Consider the following 16,438-nt stretch of genomic DNA (forward strand, 5'->3'; position numbering starts at 1 on the left):
TGATGAAAAAAATCAAAGAGGACACAAACAGATGGAGAAACATACCGTGTTCATGGATTGGAAGAATCAATATTGTCAAAATGGCTATACTACCCAAAGCAGTCTATAGATTCAATGCAATACCTATCAAGCTACCAACGGTATTTTTCACAGAACTAGACCAAAGAATTTCACAATTTGTATGGAAATACAAAAAACCTCGAATAGCCAAAGTAATTTTGGGAAAGAAGAATGGAACTGGAGGAATCAACCTGCCTGACTTCAGACTACATAGCCATACTTCATACTACAAAGCCAGAGTCATCAAGACAGTATGGTACTGGCACAAAGACAGAAATATAGATCAATGGAACAGAATAGAAAGCCCAGAGATAAATCCACGAACCTGTGGACACCTTATCTTTGACAAAGGAGGCAAGGATATACAATGGAAAAAAGACAACCTCTTTAACAAGTGGTGCTGGGAAAACTGGTCAACCACTTGTAAAAGAATGGAACTAGAACACTTTCTAACACCATACACAGAAATAAACTCAAAATGGATTAAAGATCTAAATATAAGACCAGAAACTATAAAACTGCTAGAGGAGAACATAGGCAAAACACTCTCCGACATAAATCACAGCAGGATCCTCTATGACCCACCTCCCAGAATATTGGAAAGAAAAGCAAAACTAAACAAATGGGACCTAATGAAACTTAAAAGCTTTTGCACAACAAAGGAAACTATAAGCAAGGTGAAAAGACAGCCCTCAGATTGGGAGAAAATAATAGCAAACAAAGCAACAGACAAAGGATTAATCTCAAAAATATACAAGCAACTCCTGCAGCTCAATTCCAGAAAAATAAATGACCCAATCAAAAAATGGGCCAAAGAACTGAACAGACATTTCTCCAAAGAAGACATACAGATGGCTAACAAACACATGAAAAGATGCTCAACATCACTCATCATCAGAGAAATGGAAATCAAAACCACAATGAGGTACCATTACACTCCAGTCAGGATGGCTGCTATCCAAAAGTCTACAAGCAATAAATGCTGGAGAGGGTGTGGAGAAAAGGGAACCCTCTTACACTGTTGGTGGGAATGCAAACTAGTACAGCCACTATGGAGAACAGTGTGGAGATTTCTTAAAAAAACTGGAAATAGAACTGCCATATGACCCAGCAATCCCATTTTTGGGCATACACACTGAGGAAACCAGATCTGAAAGAGACACGTGCACCCCAGTTTTCATCACAGCACTGTTTATAATAGCCAGGACATGGAAGCAACCTAGATGCCCATCAGCAGATGAATGGATAAGGAAGCTGTGGTACATATACACCATGGAATATTACTCAGCCATTAAAAAGAATTCATTTGAATCAGTTCTAATGAGATGGATGAAACTGGGGCCCATTATACAGAGTGAAGTAAGCCAGAAAGATAAAGAACATTACAGCATACTAACACATATATATGGAATTTAGAAAGATGGTAACGATAACCCTATATGCAAAACAGAAAAAGAGACACAGATGTACAGAACAGACTTTTGGACTCTGTGGGAGAAGGCGAGGGTGGGATGTTTCTAGAGAACAGCATTGAAAACATGTATATTTTCTATAGTGAAACAGATCACCAGCCCAGGTTGGATGCATGAGACAAGTGCTTGGGCCTGGTGCACTGGCAAGACCCAGAGGGATTGGGTAGAGAGGGAGGTGGGAGGGGGGATCGGGATGGGGAACACATGTAAATCCATGGCTGATTCATGTCAATGTATGACAAGACCCACTGCAGTATTGTAAAGTGATTAGCCTCCAACTAATAAAAATAAATGAAAAAATAAAATAAAGCACCAAGGTAGGGTTGGAAAAGAGAAAAGAATGGATAAACAACACAGTCTTACTACAGAGCACAAAGAACTGTATATAATTTCCTATGAGAAACCATAATGAAAAATAATATAAAAAGAACCTACCTATATATATATGTATAACTGAATCACTTTACTATATAGCAGTAATTAGTGCAACACTGTAAATCAACTGTAGTTCAATAATAAATAAATATAGTACAATAAAAGAAAAAAAGTTTTCAAAATGTTTGGTTTTGAAGACTTCGCCTGTTAGGTTACCGAAATAATTTTCTTTCTTATAATATGGTCCATTTCCTGCTTTATGTTAGTGATTTTTAAAAAATCTTTACCAAATGCAGCTTTGGTATGATCACAATTAGATTATCAGTGATCACTCTCACATTACTGTTTCATTTCTGAAGATCTTATATGACATTGACTTCCCTGGTGGCTCAGATGGTGAAGAATCTGCCTGCAATGCCTGAGGCCAGAGTTCAGTCCCTGGAATGGGAGGATTCCCTAGAGAAGGGAATGTATAACCACTTTAGTATTCTTGTCTGGAGAATCCCATGGACAGAGAAGCCTGGCAGGCTACAGCTCACAAAGAGTGGACACAGCTGAGTGACTAACACTTTATATGACATTAAATATACTGTATTTGATTTTTTGAGCTTAGCCAATTTTTTTTGTTTTTTTTGTTTGATTTTGTTTTTTTGATGGGGCCACGGCACTTAAGATCTTAGTTCCTTGACCAGGAATCAAACCTGTGCCTCCTGCAATAGAAATGCAGAGTCTTAACCACTGGACTGCCAGGGAAGTCCCCAAATTTAGTCAGTTTTTGGTACTATAACTAATTTCAGCAATTGCAGAGGACATTGTGCATGCTATCTATCTTTATCTGACACCTTGGTGTAATGTTTTTGAAGCTTATTTTTTTTTTTTTTTGAAGATTAGTGAAGTTGTATAGTAGCAAATGGAAATGAATTACTTAAAATATTTCCATGAGTTTATCCTGAGCTTTACTGCCTGTTGTTTAAAGACAGCACAAAGGCTATTCCGAGCACAGACTTTATGCCTGTGGTTTCTGCTCAGTAGCCATTGAGCTTTGATGTGAAATGAGAGTGCTTGTCGCCAGTGGTCAGGTGGCCTAGATTCTTAAGATCCTGACTTCTAGGCTGACCTTCATGTTTAGTGGAACAACTGATACAGAGGTCTGTCTAGGCCATTGTTAGAGTGGGCGGGCCCTGCATGCCTGCACCTCAGGCCACTCTGTCCTTGGAGCTTTTGATGCTAGATGTTTGATGGAATCCAACACAGAAGCTTGTGAAAGTACATAGAGATATTCCTCTCTCAAGGACACACCTATTCTTGAATCCAAGTGAAGGAAACATTACTAGCACAAAGGGCTGGTAAGACAGAGCTGTGAATTATTTCTCTTTACCAAAGAATTTTTCCTTTCAATTTACACTCTCAGAAACAAGAACACATTTCAAGTTTTTTTTTCCCCCATTTATTTTTATTAGTTGGAGGCTAATTACTTTACAATATTGTAGTGGGTTTTGCCATACATTGACATGAATCAGCCATGGATTTACATGTATTCCCCATCCCGATCCCCCTTCCCAACTCCCTCTCCACCCTATCCCTCTGGGTCTTCCCAGTGCACCAGCCCCAAGCACTTGTCTCATGCATCCAACCTGGGCTGGTGATCTGTTTTATTATTAGAGTAAGTGTATGAATTTAGGAACTTGGGAATGCAGAACCATCAGCAAAATTGGCCTCCTCTTTTTATACCTCAGGGTCTGATGTGGGAGTTGTAGTTTCAAAAATTTCATTAGAAGTTGGTTCTCCAGAATGATCTTTATAAGTGACTCACAAATTACCCATGAATGTTTTAGTTAATTTCAGCAATAGATTTCTCTTTAATAATGAGTATAATTACTATACCTTCTCAGATAAAGCACTTGCTACTTTTCTTAATATTTAACAAGAGCAAGTTCAGTGAAATATTTAACTATAAAAACAAAGTGGCATTTCAGCTAAAAGATTTAGAGAAATTAGACTCATTAATATTCATTTTATTTTTCTGTATATAATTATATGCTGAAAACGAAAAATAGTTCTTTCTCTTAACCCCATAAATATTATATGATTGCATTAAGTGGCCATTGCATTGTTTTTATTTATAAAATAGCTATAGAACTTATAGAAAATATGATATACTCTTTTAAAAAGATTCACAGAGTCTTAGATTACAGAAATTCTTTTTCTCTGTAATTAAAGCTGAGAGAGACACTTCTTATTTTTGGCCTTCTTTCCACACTTCCTTATTCCCTCACCCCTAATGTAGGAAAAGTGCAAGGAATTTCAACTTGCCGATGTGCAAAGCTGCAGAAACCACAGTGGTGGAGGTAAGAGAAGAGGTTATTTCTGATTTCCTAATGTTACTTTTTTAAAGTTGATGTTATGTGTTTAAGAAAAAGTACTACAGTTCATTTGTTTTCATGAAGAAGGACAGTCACCATTTTTAAAATTTTGGATGTTGAAGGATTCTATTTAAATATATGATAGTTGAAACTTTGCTGGAATTTGAGCTCTCTGGTTAGCTAGGATCTCACTAGAATGCTCACTTTGGGAACCAAGCTATGAGGCTGACCAGCTCATAAAAGTTCTTTGGTACTTGAGCAAAGTGGACCTTCTTGGGTAAAATCTCAGGGATGAATTTTTCTAAACAGAATCCCAAGGAAAATAATAAGTTGTATCAGGAGAAGTTCTTTATTTCACTGTGACAGAGAGTGGTGATGCTTTGAGAAGGAAGGAGGGTAGTACAACTCATTGCTTTGATGTGGTTCTATTTGGGACAGTTGAATTAATGCACTAACTGACTCTCCTTTAAACATCTCAGGGTTTGTTCAGAAGAGACTTGAATAATTCTAGAACGTGCATAGGGTTAAAGCTCTGGGATAGAAATAGGTGCTTATACCAAAACCCTGCCATTGTGTGTATATATTGGAACCTGAAAGGAGACTTCAAAATGATTCGTGTAGGCTTTGGGGATCACTTTGGAACCAGATTTTCATGGGATTTGAGATATATTTCCCCATGGGAGGGCTTTATAGGATCCCATCTTGGGATCTGGAAATGAGAATGTATGTTTTTGATTTTTCTTGTGATGGTACCATTGTGCTGGACATCTTTTCATTCCTTCAAGCACTTGACCAAGATGATATTTCATGGAGGCAGTGCTGATGTATTTTTTAAATAATCAAATGTTAGAATTCTGTTTCTCTCTTGGAAAGTACAGTGTATTATTGTTATTTTACTAGATAGCCATAGTTTGGCTTCTTTTTTTCCCCTCTTATGGAAAAATGGTTAATTGACAGTATTTGAAGTGTACTATTTTTAAAGTGCTGGGAAATGTGGTACTTTCAACATTGGCAGGATGGTTTCTTTTGCAATGGCTTCAGTATATTTTCTGCATTTAAAATGGATAATGTGATTTAATCTCTGTGCAGTTTTTTTTTAATGAAATCATCTTAATGACCTCTCCATTGCACATACCTGTAACAGTACTGAAAAAAGCCTATAACACAGCTTAAACTAATTGATAGTTTAACTCTGTTGATTGTATGGACTTCTGTAAAACTGCCACAAATGAGTATTATTTCTCTGAGTACTATGGGGGCAATATGCATTATCCTATGTGATGTTCTTTCTTTTTTCCCTTTTATAATCTAGTTCTTTTCAGCCAGTCTTATCTCTTCTGAAAGCAGAAATGAAACTCTAGTAGTCTGAGAATAAGTGAAGGTATTTGAAAAGATGTTCACTGTTGGCATAAGGGAAAGGGAAATAAAATCCTTTAATTGAGCCTGCAAATATGATAAAGGCTGCCCTCCCATGTACAAGAACAGACATCTCTTATTCACAGCACTCTGTCCTGTTAGACACAGACTCACATTGGGATCCCCTTCAATATAGTGCTGCTGACTGCCACTTCTAATTGATTATACCTGCACTGCCCAGTATGCTAGCCAGTACCCACATGCAACTTTTAAATTTAAACAGTTGTTGTTGTTCAGTGACTAAGTTGTGTCCAACTCTTTGCAACCCTATGTATTGCAGCATGCCAGGCTCCTCTGTCCTCACTGTCCCACATTTGCTCAAACTGATGGCCATTGAGTTGGTGATGCCATCCAACCATCTCATCCTGTTACCCCCTTTTCTTCCTGCCCTCAGTCTTTCCCAGCATCAGGGCTCTCCCAGTGAGTCAGCTCTTTGTATCAGGTGGCCAAATAATTGGATATTCAGCTTTAACATTAGTCCTTTCAAAAAATATTCCAGGTTGATTTCTTTTGGGATTGCCTGGTTTGATCTCCTTGCAGTCCAAGGGACTCTCAAGAGTCTTCTCCAACACCGCAGTTCAAAAGCATTAATTCTTCAACACTCAGCTTTCTTTATGGTCCAGCTCTCACATTCATACATGACTAATGGAAAAATGATAGTTTTGACTATATGGACCTTTGTCAGCAAAGTGATGTCTCTGCTGTTGAATATTCTGTCTAGGTTTGTCATAGCTTTTCTTCCAAGGAGCAAATGCCTATTTTAATTTGATGGCTATAGTCACTGTCTGCAGTGATTTTTGGAGCCCAAGAAAATGAAACCTGTCACTATTTTCCCCATCTATTTGCCATGAAGTGATGGGACTGCATGCCATGATCTTAGTTTTTTGAATGTTGAGTTTTAAGCCCACTTTTTCACTCTCCTCTTTCACCCTCTTCAAGAGACTCTTTAGTTCCTTTTCACTTTCTGCCATTAGTGTGGTATCTGCATTTCTGAGGTTGTTGATATTTCTCCTGGTAATCTTGATTCCAACTTGTGCTTCATCCAGTCCAGCATTTTGCATGATGTACTTTGCATACAGGTTAAATAAGCAGGGTGACAGTACACAGCCTTGACGTACTTCTTTCCCAATTTTGAACCAGTCCATTCATTGACTGTTGCTTCTTGATCTGCACCCGTGTTTCTCAGGAGACAGGTAAAGTGGTCTGGTATTCCCATGTCATGAAGAATTTTCCAGTTTGTTGTGATCCACACAGTCAAAGGTTTTAGCATAGTCAATGAAGCAGAAGTAGGTGTTTTTTCCTGGAATTCCTTGCTTTCTCTATGATCCAACGGATGTTGGCAATTTGATCTCTGATTCCTCTGCCTTTTCTAAATCCAGCTTGTACATCTGGAAACTCTCAGTTCATGTACTGCTAAAACCTAGCTTGAAGGATTTTGAGCATTACCTTGCTAGCATGAGAAATGAGCAGAACTGAACATTCTTTGACATTGCCTTTCCTTGGGATCCAGTCCTGGGGCCACTGTTGAGTTTTCCAAATTTGCTGGCATATTAAGTGCAGCGCTGTCACAGCATCATCTTTTAGGATTTGAAATAGCTCAGCTGGAATTCCATTACCTCCACTAGCTTTGTTCATACTTTTGCTTCCTAAGGCCCACTTGACTTCACACTCCAGGATGTCTGGCTCTAGGTGAGGGACCACACAATCGTGTTTATCTGGGTAATTAAGATGTTTTTTGTGTGGTTTTTCTGTGTGTTCTTGCCACCGCTTCTTAATCTCTTCTACATTTGTTACGTCCTTGCTGTTTCTGTCCTTTATTTAAATTTAAAAATTTAAATTAAATAAAGTAAGAGTTCAGTTTCTCTTCATTGGTTCCATATGCTAGTGACTACTGTGTTGATCAACATAGATAAAAAACATGATCATCCCTGGAGAAAGTTTGATTAGACAGAGGCTAATTAGAAGGATCTAGATGAAATCTAATTTGTAGTTCTAGTTCAGGAGTGTAAGCAAAACAGCAATTTAGACAATAAATTATGGTAAGGTTGCCCCCTCTGCCTGCTCATAGTAGAAGAGGTCCACATGGCTTTAGGTTAAATTGGAAGAACTGAGTTCTTGGAAGTGTAAAATATTTGAAATTGGGGTTGATGAGTAGACTGGGTGTTTTCTGATAATGAAGAATCTATCTAGAATTTGTATTATTCTTAGTCCAGTGAGTACCCTGGACCTCCAGCTCTTCTTCTGTGCTGTGTTCTGTGTGCTCTGTGACCTGCATTGGTCTTCAGGACTCTATAATTCTTTTCCTTTAGCCCTATCCTGCTTTCTTGTGTAGTGGTCTTGGTAAGATGGGTGATTGTGAGCTGGACTCTCTCTAAGGGAGTCCTTAGAGATCATAAATTACCTGCCTGTTTTCCTGCCTGTTCAGTATTAACAGTAATAATAACTACTGTTAATCAAGTATTTATTATGTATTACTCACTTCTGTATTTTAATGGATTTTTAAAAATGTTCACAATAGTCTTATGAGAGAAGAATCATTATTATCCTTATTTTATAGATGAGGGCTCTAAAGCACGGAGAAGTGAGGTTGTGTACCTATGTCACACATCGAGGTGGAGCTAAGATAGACCCATACGAAACATGATTCCCAGGTGCTTGCGCTTTTCCACTACTTTATGAAATACTCTCAAATCATCATCAATGGGTGATATTTCAAAATCTTGAAAGATATGAATTTTCTGAAAGTAGTCAATTTCAATGCTAACTGTTAGAATCAAGCAGATAGGGAGTTTGGGGCCAGTATATTCCTCTATCTCCAGTCTTCTTTGCCAGTTATTCCAGTGAAGGCCTTTTTACCTCTTGTACCATCTGCCTCCAAGAGGGCTTTGAGAAAAGCATCATCCTGGGTGGGATCTGTAGCCCTGTGAATTGATTCAGCCCTCCTCTTAGACTCTGTTCATTCTGTTATGTAGCCTCTCTGAGCTGTGCAGCTTTTCACAAACTTCCCTGAATGTGGTGATTGAATGTCTATTCTAGTCCAGCAGGAACTTAAAGCAGTGGGCGCTTTGACAACAACTACACCCTACATTTCAGACAAAGACTTTTTTTTTAGACCTCTTAGCTCATCTCCTTTCTCTTATAGATCAGGCCAGGGGGAACTTTTCAGTAGCAGGATCTGGGGTGGAGCCTGCCTCCTCGCAGCTTCACCCCACTTCTGGGTCTACATCTTTTCAGCCTTTCTCCCTGGGTACCCACTATAACTTGAGTTTTAAAAGGAGTCAGTGGGGGGGAGGTAGTACTATAAATATCTAAAATATTAGTGATGATTCCTTAAGAGTGTAGTTGCTCAGTTGTGTCCAACTCTTTGCAGCCCCATGGACTGTAGCCTGCCAGGCTCCTTTGTCCATGGGCTTCTCCAGGCAAGAATACTGGAGTGGTTTGCCATTCCCTTCTGCAGGGGATCTTCCTGACCCAAGGATTGAACCCAGGTCTCCTGTACTGCAGGCAGGTTTCTTTACCATACAGGGAAGCCCTGATGATTCCCTCAGGTACCTTAAAATCTTTGGGGACTTTTTTTTTTCTGTGCTGTGCAGCATGTGGGATCTTGGTTCCCCAACCAGAAATCAAATTCTCTGCCCCCCTGCATTGGAACCTCAGAGTCCTAGCCACTGGGCTACCATGGAAGTCCCTCTTTTTGAACTTAGAAACAAGATGGCAAAAGAGCATGCAAGCCATCTCTTTCTTTTCTTGCTTAATGCTCAAGATGTAAAACCAGTATCAATCTAATTGACAAGACGTAAAACTCAGTGATCAATTCAGAGAAATAGAGGCAAACAATAGAATGGGAAAGACTAGAGATCTCTTCAAGAAAATTGGAGATACCAAGGGAACATTTTATGCAGAAATGGCCTCAATAAAGGACAGAAATGGTAGGGACCTAACAGAAGCAGAAGATATTAAGAAGAGGTGGCAAGAATACACAGAAGAACTGTACAAAAAAGATCTTCATGATCCAGATAATCACGATGGTGTGATCACTCACCTAGAGCCAGACATCCTGGAATGTGAAGTCAAATGGGCCTTAGGAAGCATCACTACAAAGCTAGTGGAGGTGATGGAATTCCAGTTGACCTATTTCAGATCCTAAAAGATCATGCTGTGAAAGTGCTGCACAATATGCTAGCAAATTTGGAAAACTCAGCAGTGGCCACAGGACTGGAAAAGGTCAGTTTTTATTCCGATCCCGAAGAAAGACAGTCCCAAAGAATGCTCAAACTACTGCACTATTGCACTCGTCTCACAAGCTGGTAAAGTAATGTTTAAAATACGCCAAGCCAGGCTTCAGCAATACATGAACTGTGAACTTCCAGATGTTCAAGAGAGTTCCAGAAAAACATCTATTTCTGCTTTATTGACTGTGCTAAAGCCTTTGACTGTGTGGATCACAATACACTGTGGAAAATTCTGAAGGAGATGGGAATACCAGACCACCTGACATGCCTCCTGAGAAGTCTGTATGTAAGTCAAGAAACAACAGTTAGAACTGGCCATGGAACAACAGACTGGTTCCAAATAGGAAAAGGAGTACATCAAGGCTGTATATTGTCACCCTGCTTATTTAACTTATGTGCAGAGTACATCATGAGAAATGCTGGGCTGGAAGACGCACAAGCTGGAATCAAGACTGCAGGGAGAAATATCAATAACCTCAGATATGCAGATGACACCACCCTTATGGCAGAAAGTGAAGAAGAACTAAAGAGCCTCTTAATGAAAGTCAAAGAGGAGAGTGAAAAAGTTGGCTTAAAGCTCAACATTCAGAAAACAAAGATCATGGCATCCAGTCCCATCACTTCATGGCAAATAGATGGGGAAACAGTGGAAACAGTGGGTGACTGTTTTTCTGGGCTCCAAAATCACTGCAGATGGTGACTGCAGCCATGAAATAAAAAGGCACTTACTCTTTGAAAGAAAAGTTTTGACCAACCTAGACAGCATATTAAAAAGCAGAGACATTACTTTGCCAACAAAGGTCCATCTAGTCAAGGCTATGGTTTTTCCAGTGGTCATGTATGGATGTGAGAGTTGGACTATAAAGAAAGCTGAGCATAGAAGAATTGATGCTTTTGAACTGTGGTGTTGGGGAAGACTCTTGAGAGTCCCTTGGACTGCAAGGAGATCCAACCAGTCCATCCTAAAGGAAGTCAGTCCTGGGTGTTCATTGGAAGAACTGATGTTGAAGCTGAAACTCCAATACTTTGGCCACCTGATGCGAAGAGCTGACTCATTTGAAAAGACACTGCTGCTGGGAAAGATTGAGGGCAGGAGGAGAAGGGGACGACAGAGGATGAGATGGTTGGATGGCATCACCGACTCAATGGACATGGGTTTGGGTGGACTTCGGGAGTTGGTGATGGACAGGGAGGCCTGGCATGCTGCGGTTCATGGGGTCACAAAGAGTCTGACATGACTGAGCAACTGAACTGAACTGAACTGAAAACCAGTATATTTATCTTGAAGAAAATATCAAAATGACCCTTGGCATGAATTATTTCTGGTTTCTCTGAAAGTGACACATTCCTCCTTTTTGAAAATGTTTTACCTTTCAGATGTGTTCTAAACCAACATGAGTTGTGGAAAACCAAAGAGGTGATCAGTATGTCTTTTTCCCTTTAACAAAACTGATATGAATATCGCATTGCATCTCTTAAAACCTGCAGCCAGTGGTGTGTTTCCCCACAAAGTTGGCTGTCTCTACTCCCTCTTAAGGAACCTGTGGGTAGTTGCTTGGGAAAAATAGTGCAAGTGGGTGTACATATTGGCACACATGCCACAAACACACTTCTCTTTTTAGGCCAGGCAGTGTTATTTCTGGACCTTCTCTTTGAGTGGGTGAAATCTTCCCTGATAAACTTCACAAGTTTAAGTGCAAAACCAGCCAGGGAACAACTCTTGGTGCTGTGTTCCATGTGTATCGTTAGCAGCAGGATTCTGGAACTCATTTGGCTTCTCAGGGATCTGTTAACCCTCGACTTTCCATGTGCCCCTTGGCCAGTCTCTTGGGTGCATATCACATCAGTCTAGGTTTCTCTGGGAATTGTCTCTACATTTTTTAAAAAAGCAGCTTATAATAGAGAACCCCGGAGGAGGGGTGGGAGTGCTTCACTCAGGAGACTGTAGATCCTTTGTCTCCTGCAAGCAGCCTGGCATGTCTGTGCTGTCAGGAAAGGTCATCTGACTCAGCCGCCGAAGGCTGTTAAGGCTGCCTGTGACCAAAATAACCTGGCTGGTTTGTGCCCTGGCTGGTGTTAGAAGAGGGCAAGGTTTACACAATGCCTCTTAAGCTGTTTTAGCTAATTTCAGCTTTTAATTAAGACAAATATATTCGTTATCATGACTTCAATAAAGTTATTTTTATTACATTTATATTATGGTATATTTATGTATTTGCTTGTGAAAGAATTATGTCTATCACATGATATTTGATGCATACTGGTATTATATACACGTAGCCTGTGCAGGTTAGAAGGCATAATAATAAATTAAATACCTGCAAACCCACCTAAGGTAGGAATTAGAGGATTGCTTCTTCTCATTGTCATCTGCCTGCCTTTCCTGCAGAGAGAGCCACTGTCAGGAACATTGTGATTATCAGTCCCTTTAAAAAACGTCAAAGTCATAAGGTGTTGACATATGGAAAATCATTTTCCAAAGTGATATCCTAAGACTTTTTGTTTAGAAGAGCCATGCTCTGGGGACTGACTTCTGTGTTCTGTGCTAGTAGTGCTTGGCACATGCCATGTCTCCTGAGGAGGTTAATTAAAGGAAAATATTAGGGGTTCATCTACCATCTGGGCATGAAGACGTGTTGTTTCTGATTAGTGGATGAGGAAAAGGGCAGGTTGCAGTGTAAAGGTATTACAGAGTTTTGCTTTTAATGTTTATTATGAAGGATAATGGACATACACAACAGTAAATGGAAGAGTGTAATGAACCCATCTGAGTTCATCCTGCAGTTCCAATATCTGCCCACCCTTGATCACTCCTGCCCCATCTCCATCCCCATCTCCTTCCTTCTCCTCTTGTAATATTTTTTAAAATGGTTTTTATTTATGTATTTGTGCTTTGGCTGCAGTGGGTCTCTGTGGCTGTGCTCGGGCTTTCTCTAGTTGTGGCAGGTGGGGGCTTCTCTGCGTGGCAGTGTGTTGGCTTCTCACTGCAGCAGCTTCTCTTGTTGCAGAGCACAGGCTCCAGGCGGGTGGGCTTCAGGAGTCGTGGTGCGTGGGCTCCAGAGTGTGGTTCCCTGGCTCTAGAGCACAGGCTGAGTAGTTGGGGCACACGGGCTTAGTTGCTCCTCTGCACATGGGATCTTCCTGGATCAGGGATTGAACCCATGTCTCCTGCTTTGGCAGGTGGATTTGTTTTACCACTGAGACACCAGGGAAGCCCCCTCTTGAAGTATTTTGAAATAAGCACCAGATATTATATCCTTCACAAGCTTACATGATGATGCTCAAGATAGACAATAGGTACAATAAATAAGTAAAATATATAGTATATTGCTAAGTCACTTCAGTCGTGTCCGACTCTGTGCAACCCCATAGACGTCAGCCCACCAGGCTTTCCCGTCCCTGGGACTCTCCAGGCAAGAATACTGGAGTGGGTTGCCATTTCCTTCTCCAATGCATAAAAGTGAAAAGTGAAGTAGCTCAGTCATCTCTGACTCTTAGTGACCCCATGGACTGCAGCCTACCAGGCTCCTCCATCCATGGGATTTTCCAGGCAAGAGTACTGGAGTGGGGTGCCATTGCCTTCTCCGATAGTATATTAGATATTGATAAATATTAAAGAAATGGAACAAAGCATGAAAGGGACATGAGCTGTCAAGAGAAGAAAGTTAAATTTTGTTTTTATCTGCACTGTGAGACTTTCGGGTTCTTAGTTCCCTGACCAGGGATTGAACCTGGGCTTTCAGCAGTGAGAATGCAGAATCACTGGACCACCAGGAATTCCAAAAGTGAAATCTAGATGGGTTGGTCTATAACAAAGATGAGGTATAATGCCACTGAGTTGATGTTTGAGAACTCAGGGAAGTGAGGAAGATGCTCTGCAGTATCTGGTGGGGGAGTAAGCTGGGTGGCGGAAGAAGGAGCAGGTGGAGTATTCCTGGTGGACTTGAAGAGTTGAAATGCCGCACTCCCCTTTCTCCAGTGGGAAGTGGTGGGCCAGGGAGTCTTACGTGAGGGCAGCCATCTTAAGAGTAATGGCAGTATCTTCTCCCTAAGTATTTCTATACTTAGTTCATCTCGTAATCATTCCTGGGATGATGAGACCTAAATCTGACTTTAAAACTCTGAGGTGAATGGAGAATGTGATTTTTATATTGGAACCTCCTGGCTTTTGTGACTTTCTGGCCCTGTTTGGAGAACTCTGTGTTGATACCACCTTATGCACTATCTTCATAGAGGAAATCATACTGGTGGTTAGTTCACTTTGTACTAAAAGGTGGGAACACAGTGGGTTTGTTTTAACTGTTTGACTTGCACTTCAGTGGATCTTGTGAACATAATCTCCACCACGCAGGCCAATTAGTGTATCAACTTTTTAGAGACTGGTCATCTTCTGTCCTGCTTTAGAAAAAATGAAACTGCCCAAGAGATAAACATAATTCCTTTCCTCTTAGATTACTTTTATTCTTAATCTTTAGGTTGGTGATGCCTTTTGATATTATAGAGAAACTCATAATTTTTCCAAGAAACAGTAAAAGGGAAAAAAAGGGGAAAAAATTAGGTACAAACAGGAAAAAATGAAAGGTTCTATCCACCCCTGCTCATGCCTGTGTGGGATTTATGCCCACACACAAATCTCTGATTGACATGTGGAGATGTAATGTTTATGAAAACTTGGCTGAAATGTCAAATGTGACATTCACTGTGTGGAGCATAATGGAGTAAATGCCTTTCACTGCACTTTAGTATTTACCTGGTGCTTCCTACTTCTCTTCGTTAGGCAGAAGATGAGGACAGCAAGGACCTGTTTAATCCCAGTCCTCTTTACTTCATTCACATAGGCCAGTTGAGCACGCAACACAAGTTCTTTAAAAACACAAGTGGGGTAGGAAAGCTATTTGATGCAAAATATAAAGAAGGAACACCCTCTTCCCACCAGTCTACCAAGAACCCTGGGATCCCTCAATCCTAAGGCATAATACAGTCACTTTCTCAAGTGTTAACTTTGGGAGTGGATGTGGTAAGCTATGGATATCATTTTAAATGATTGATTTTTAAGCCTGCTAAATTATCTGATATCCTTAATTTACATGTTTTTCTCTGATTACAGTTTTTTACTTAAAGATTTTGTTCATGCTTTTGGATTTCATTTTTTTTTAAGTTGTTTGCTATGCCTCTCTGAAAGAGATAGCTATAAATTCTTCATGCTACAAATTTAGTCAGATATACATTGCTTTGACAGATGATAATATCCTTACACAACTAAATGAACTGATTGATTCTACTTATTTTGAAGTATTGAAGTGTTTAGAGACATTTCCTCGACTTTTCATAAAGTGCAAAAAATTTGAAAATATTTGAATACTAATGAAGATGTATTTAGTGAAGACACATTGTAGTTGAATATTTTGACAAAATAACCTTCTAAGTAATAGAATCACTATTATATTATTATTTGTTGTTTCTGCCAAGGAAGCAGTAAATATAAAAAATATGAATTTGGTGAGTGCCCAAATTAACTTTACTGCAATTTTTTTTTTTGCATACTCTTAAAGAGTACTAAATATAATCCTTAACCTAACGACCCTTTACATCCAGAGTAGCAGGATAGAAGTATGGTTTATTGATGGTAAAAATATATTAAATCAAGTGCTAATCCTGACGTTTTATTTCTTGTTGCCTGGTAACAATGAAGCAACTCTGTAAGAAGTTGCTTTATCTCAGCCACAATGGACTTCATTGCATTGTGGGGTAGAAATACCAATTACAGCAAGTCGTTTGTATGCCATTATCCTTACAAAATTTGGTGCTATTTTTTTATTGTTAGTGCAGAGATCCTAAAAGAAAGTCATTTTAATAATACATCCCTCCTTTTTTGATGGATTGGTAGATTTTATTCTAGCTATTTTGGGCTTTTTGGCTTTGTATCTATGTATAATTTTTGAGGCTTCACAAATTTGTGTTTTATCCGTCTACACTGTATAAATGTAGGCTTTTCAATTTCATTGTAAATATGTACGTTCTGAGTGATTCTTCATTAGTTCTTAGTGAACATCTTTTATACTTGGCCACTTAAGAGGAGAGAAAAGAATATCTGTGTGGAATTTTTTTCTCATCCTTCTCTAATACAGAGCATTTCTAGTTTTAGAACCTGCTTTAGGAAAAGGGCGCCTGTTGAGCCAGTGTGATATAAGTGAAAGGCTGATTTCTGTTGTGTGTACTGTATATATCCTATATACTGTTAGTTCATAATTATTATTTACAACAAAGATTGATAAACTGCAACCTGTGACCTGTTCTGTACTACCTAAGAGGGAAGAAGTTATATATATATATATATGTGTATATATATATATATATATATATATATATTTTAAAGGGTTGTTTGAAAAAAGAACAATATGTGACAGAGACAGTATGGAGCCTGCAAAGCCTTAAACATTATCTGGCCTTTTATAGAAAAAAACTTTCAAACCCTTGATTTATGGCATAATTTCCATGTGTATACTCTAAATATATTGAA

At 39.4% G+C, this 16,438-nt stretch overlaps 1 protein-coding gene across 1 annotated transcript in view; it reads left to right on the forward strand.

Annotated features, from left to right (window-relative positions):
* Positions 1 to 16,438, forward strand: part of OXCT1 (3-oxoacid CoA-transferase 1) — a 159,798-nt gene that overhangs the window by 36,772 nt on the left and 106,588 nt on the right. The window contains exon 7 of the mRNA XM_061129875.1: positions 4,195 to 4,255. Within this exon, the coding sequence (XP_060985858.1) occupies positions 4,195 to 4,255 (61 nt within the window). The remainder of the gene's footprint in view (positions 1 to 4,194; positions 4,256 to 16,438) is intronic.

This window comes from Dama dama, chromosome 25 (assembly GCF_033118175.1).
Source record: "Dama dama isolate Ldn47 chromosome 25, ASM3311817v1, whole genome shotgun sequence".
NCBI classification, from domain to species: domain Eukaryota; kingdom Metazoa; phylum Chordata; class Mammalia; order Artiodactyla; family Cervidae; genus Dama; species Dama dama.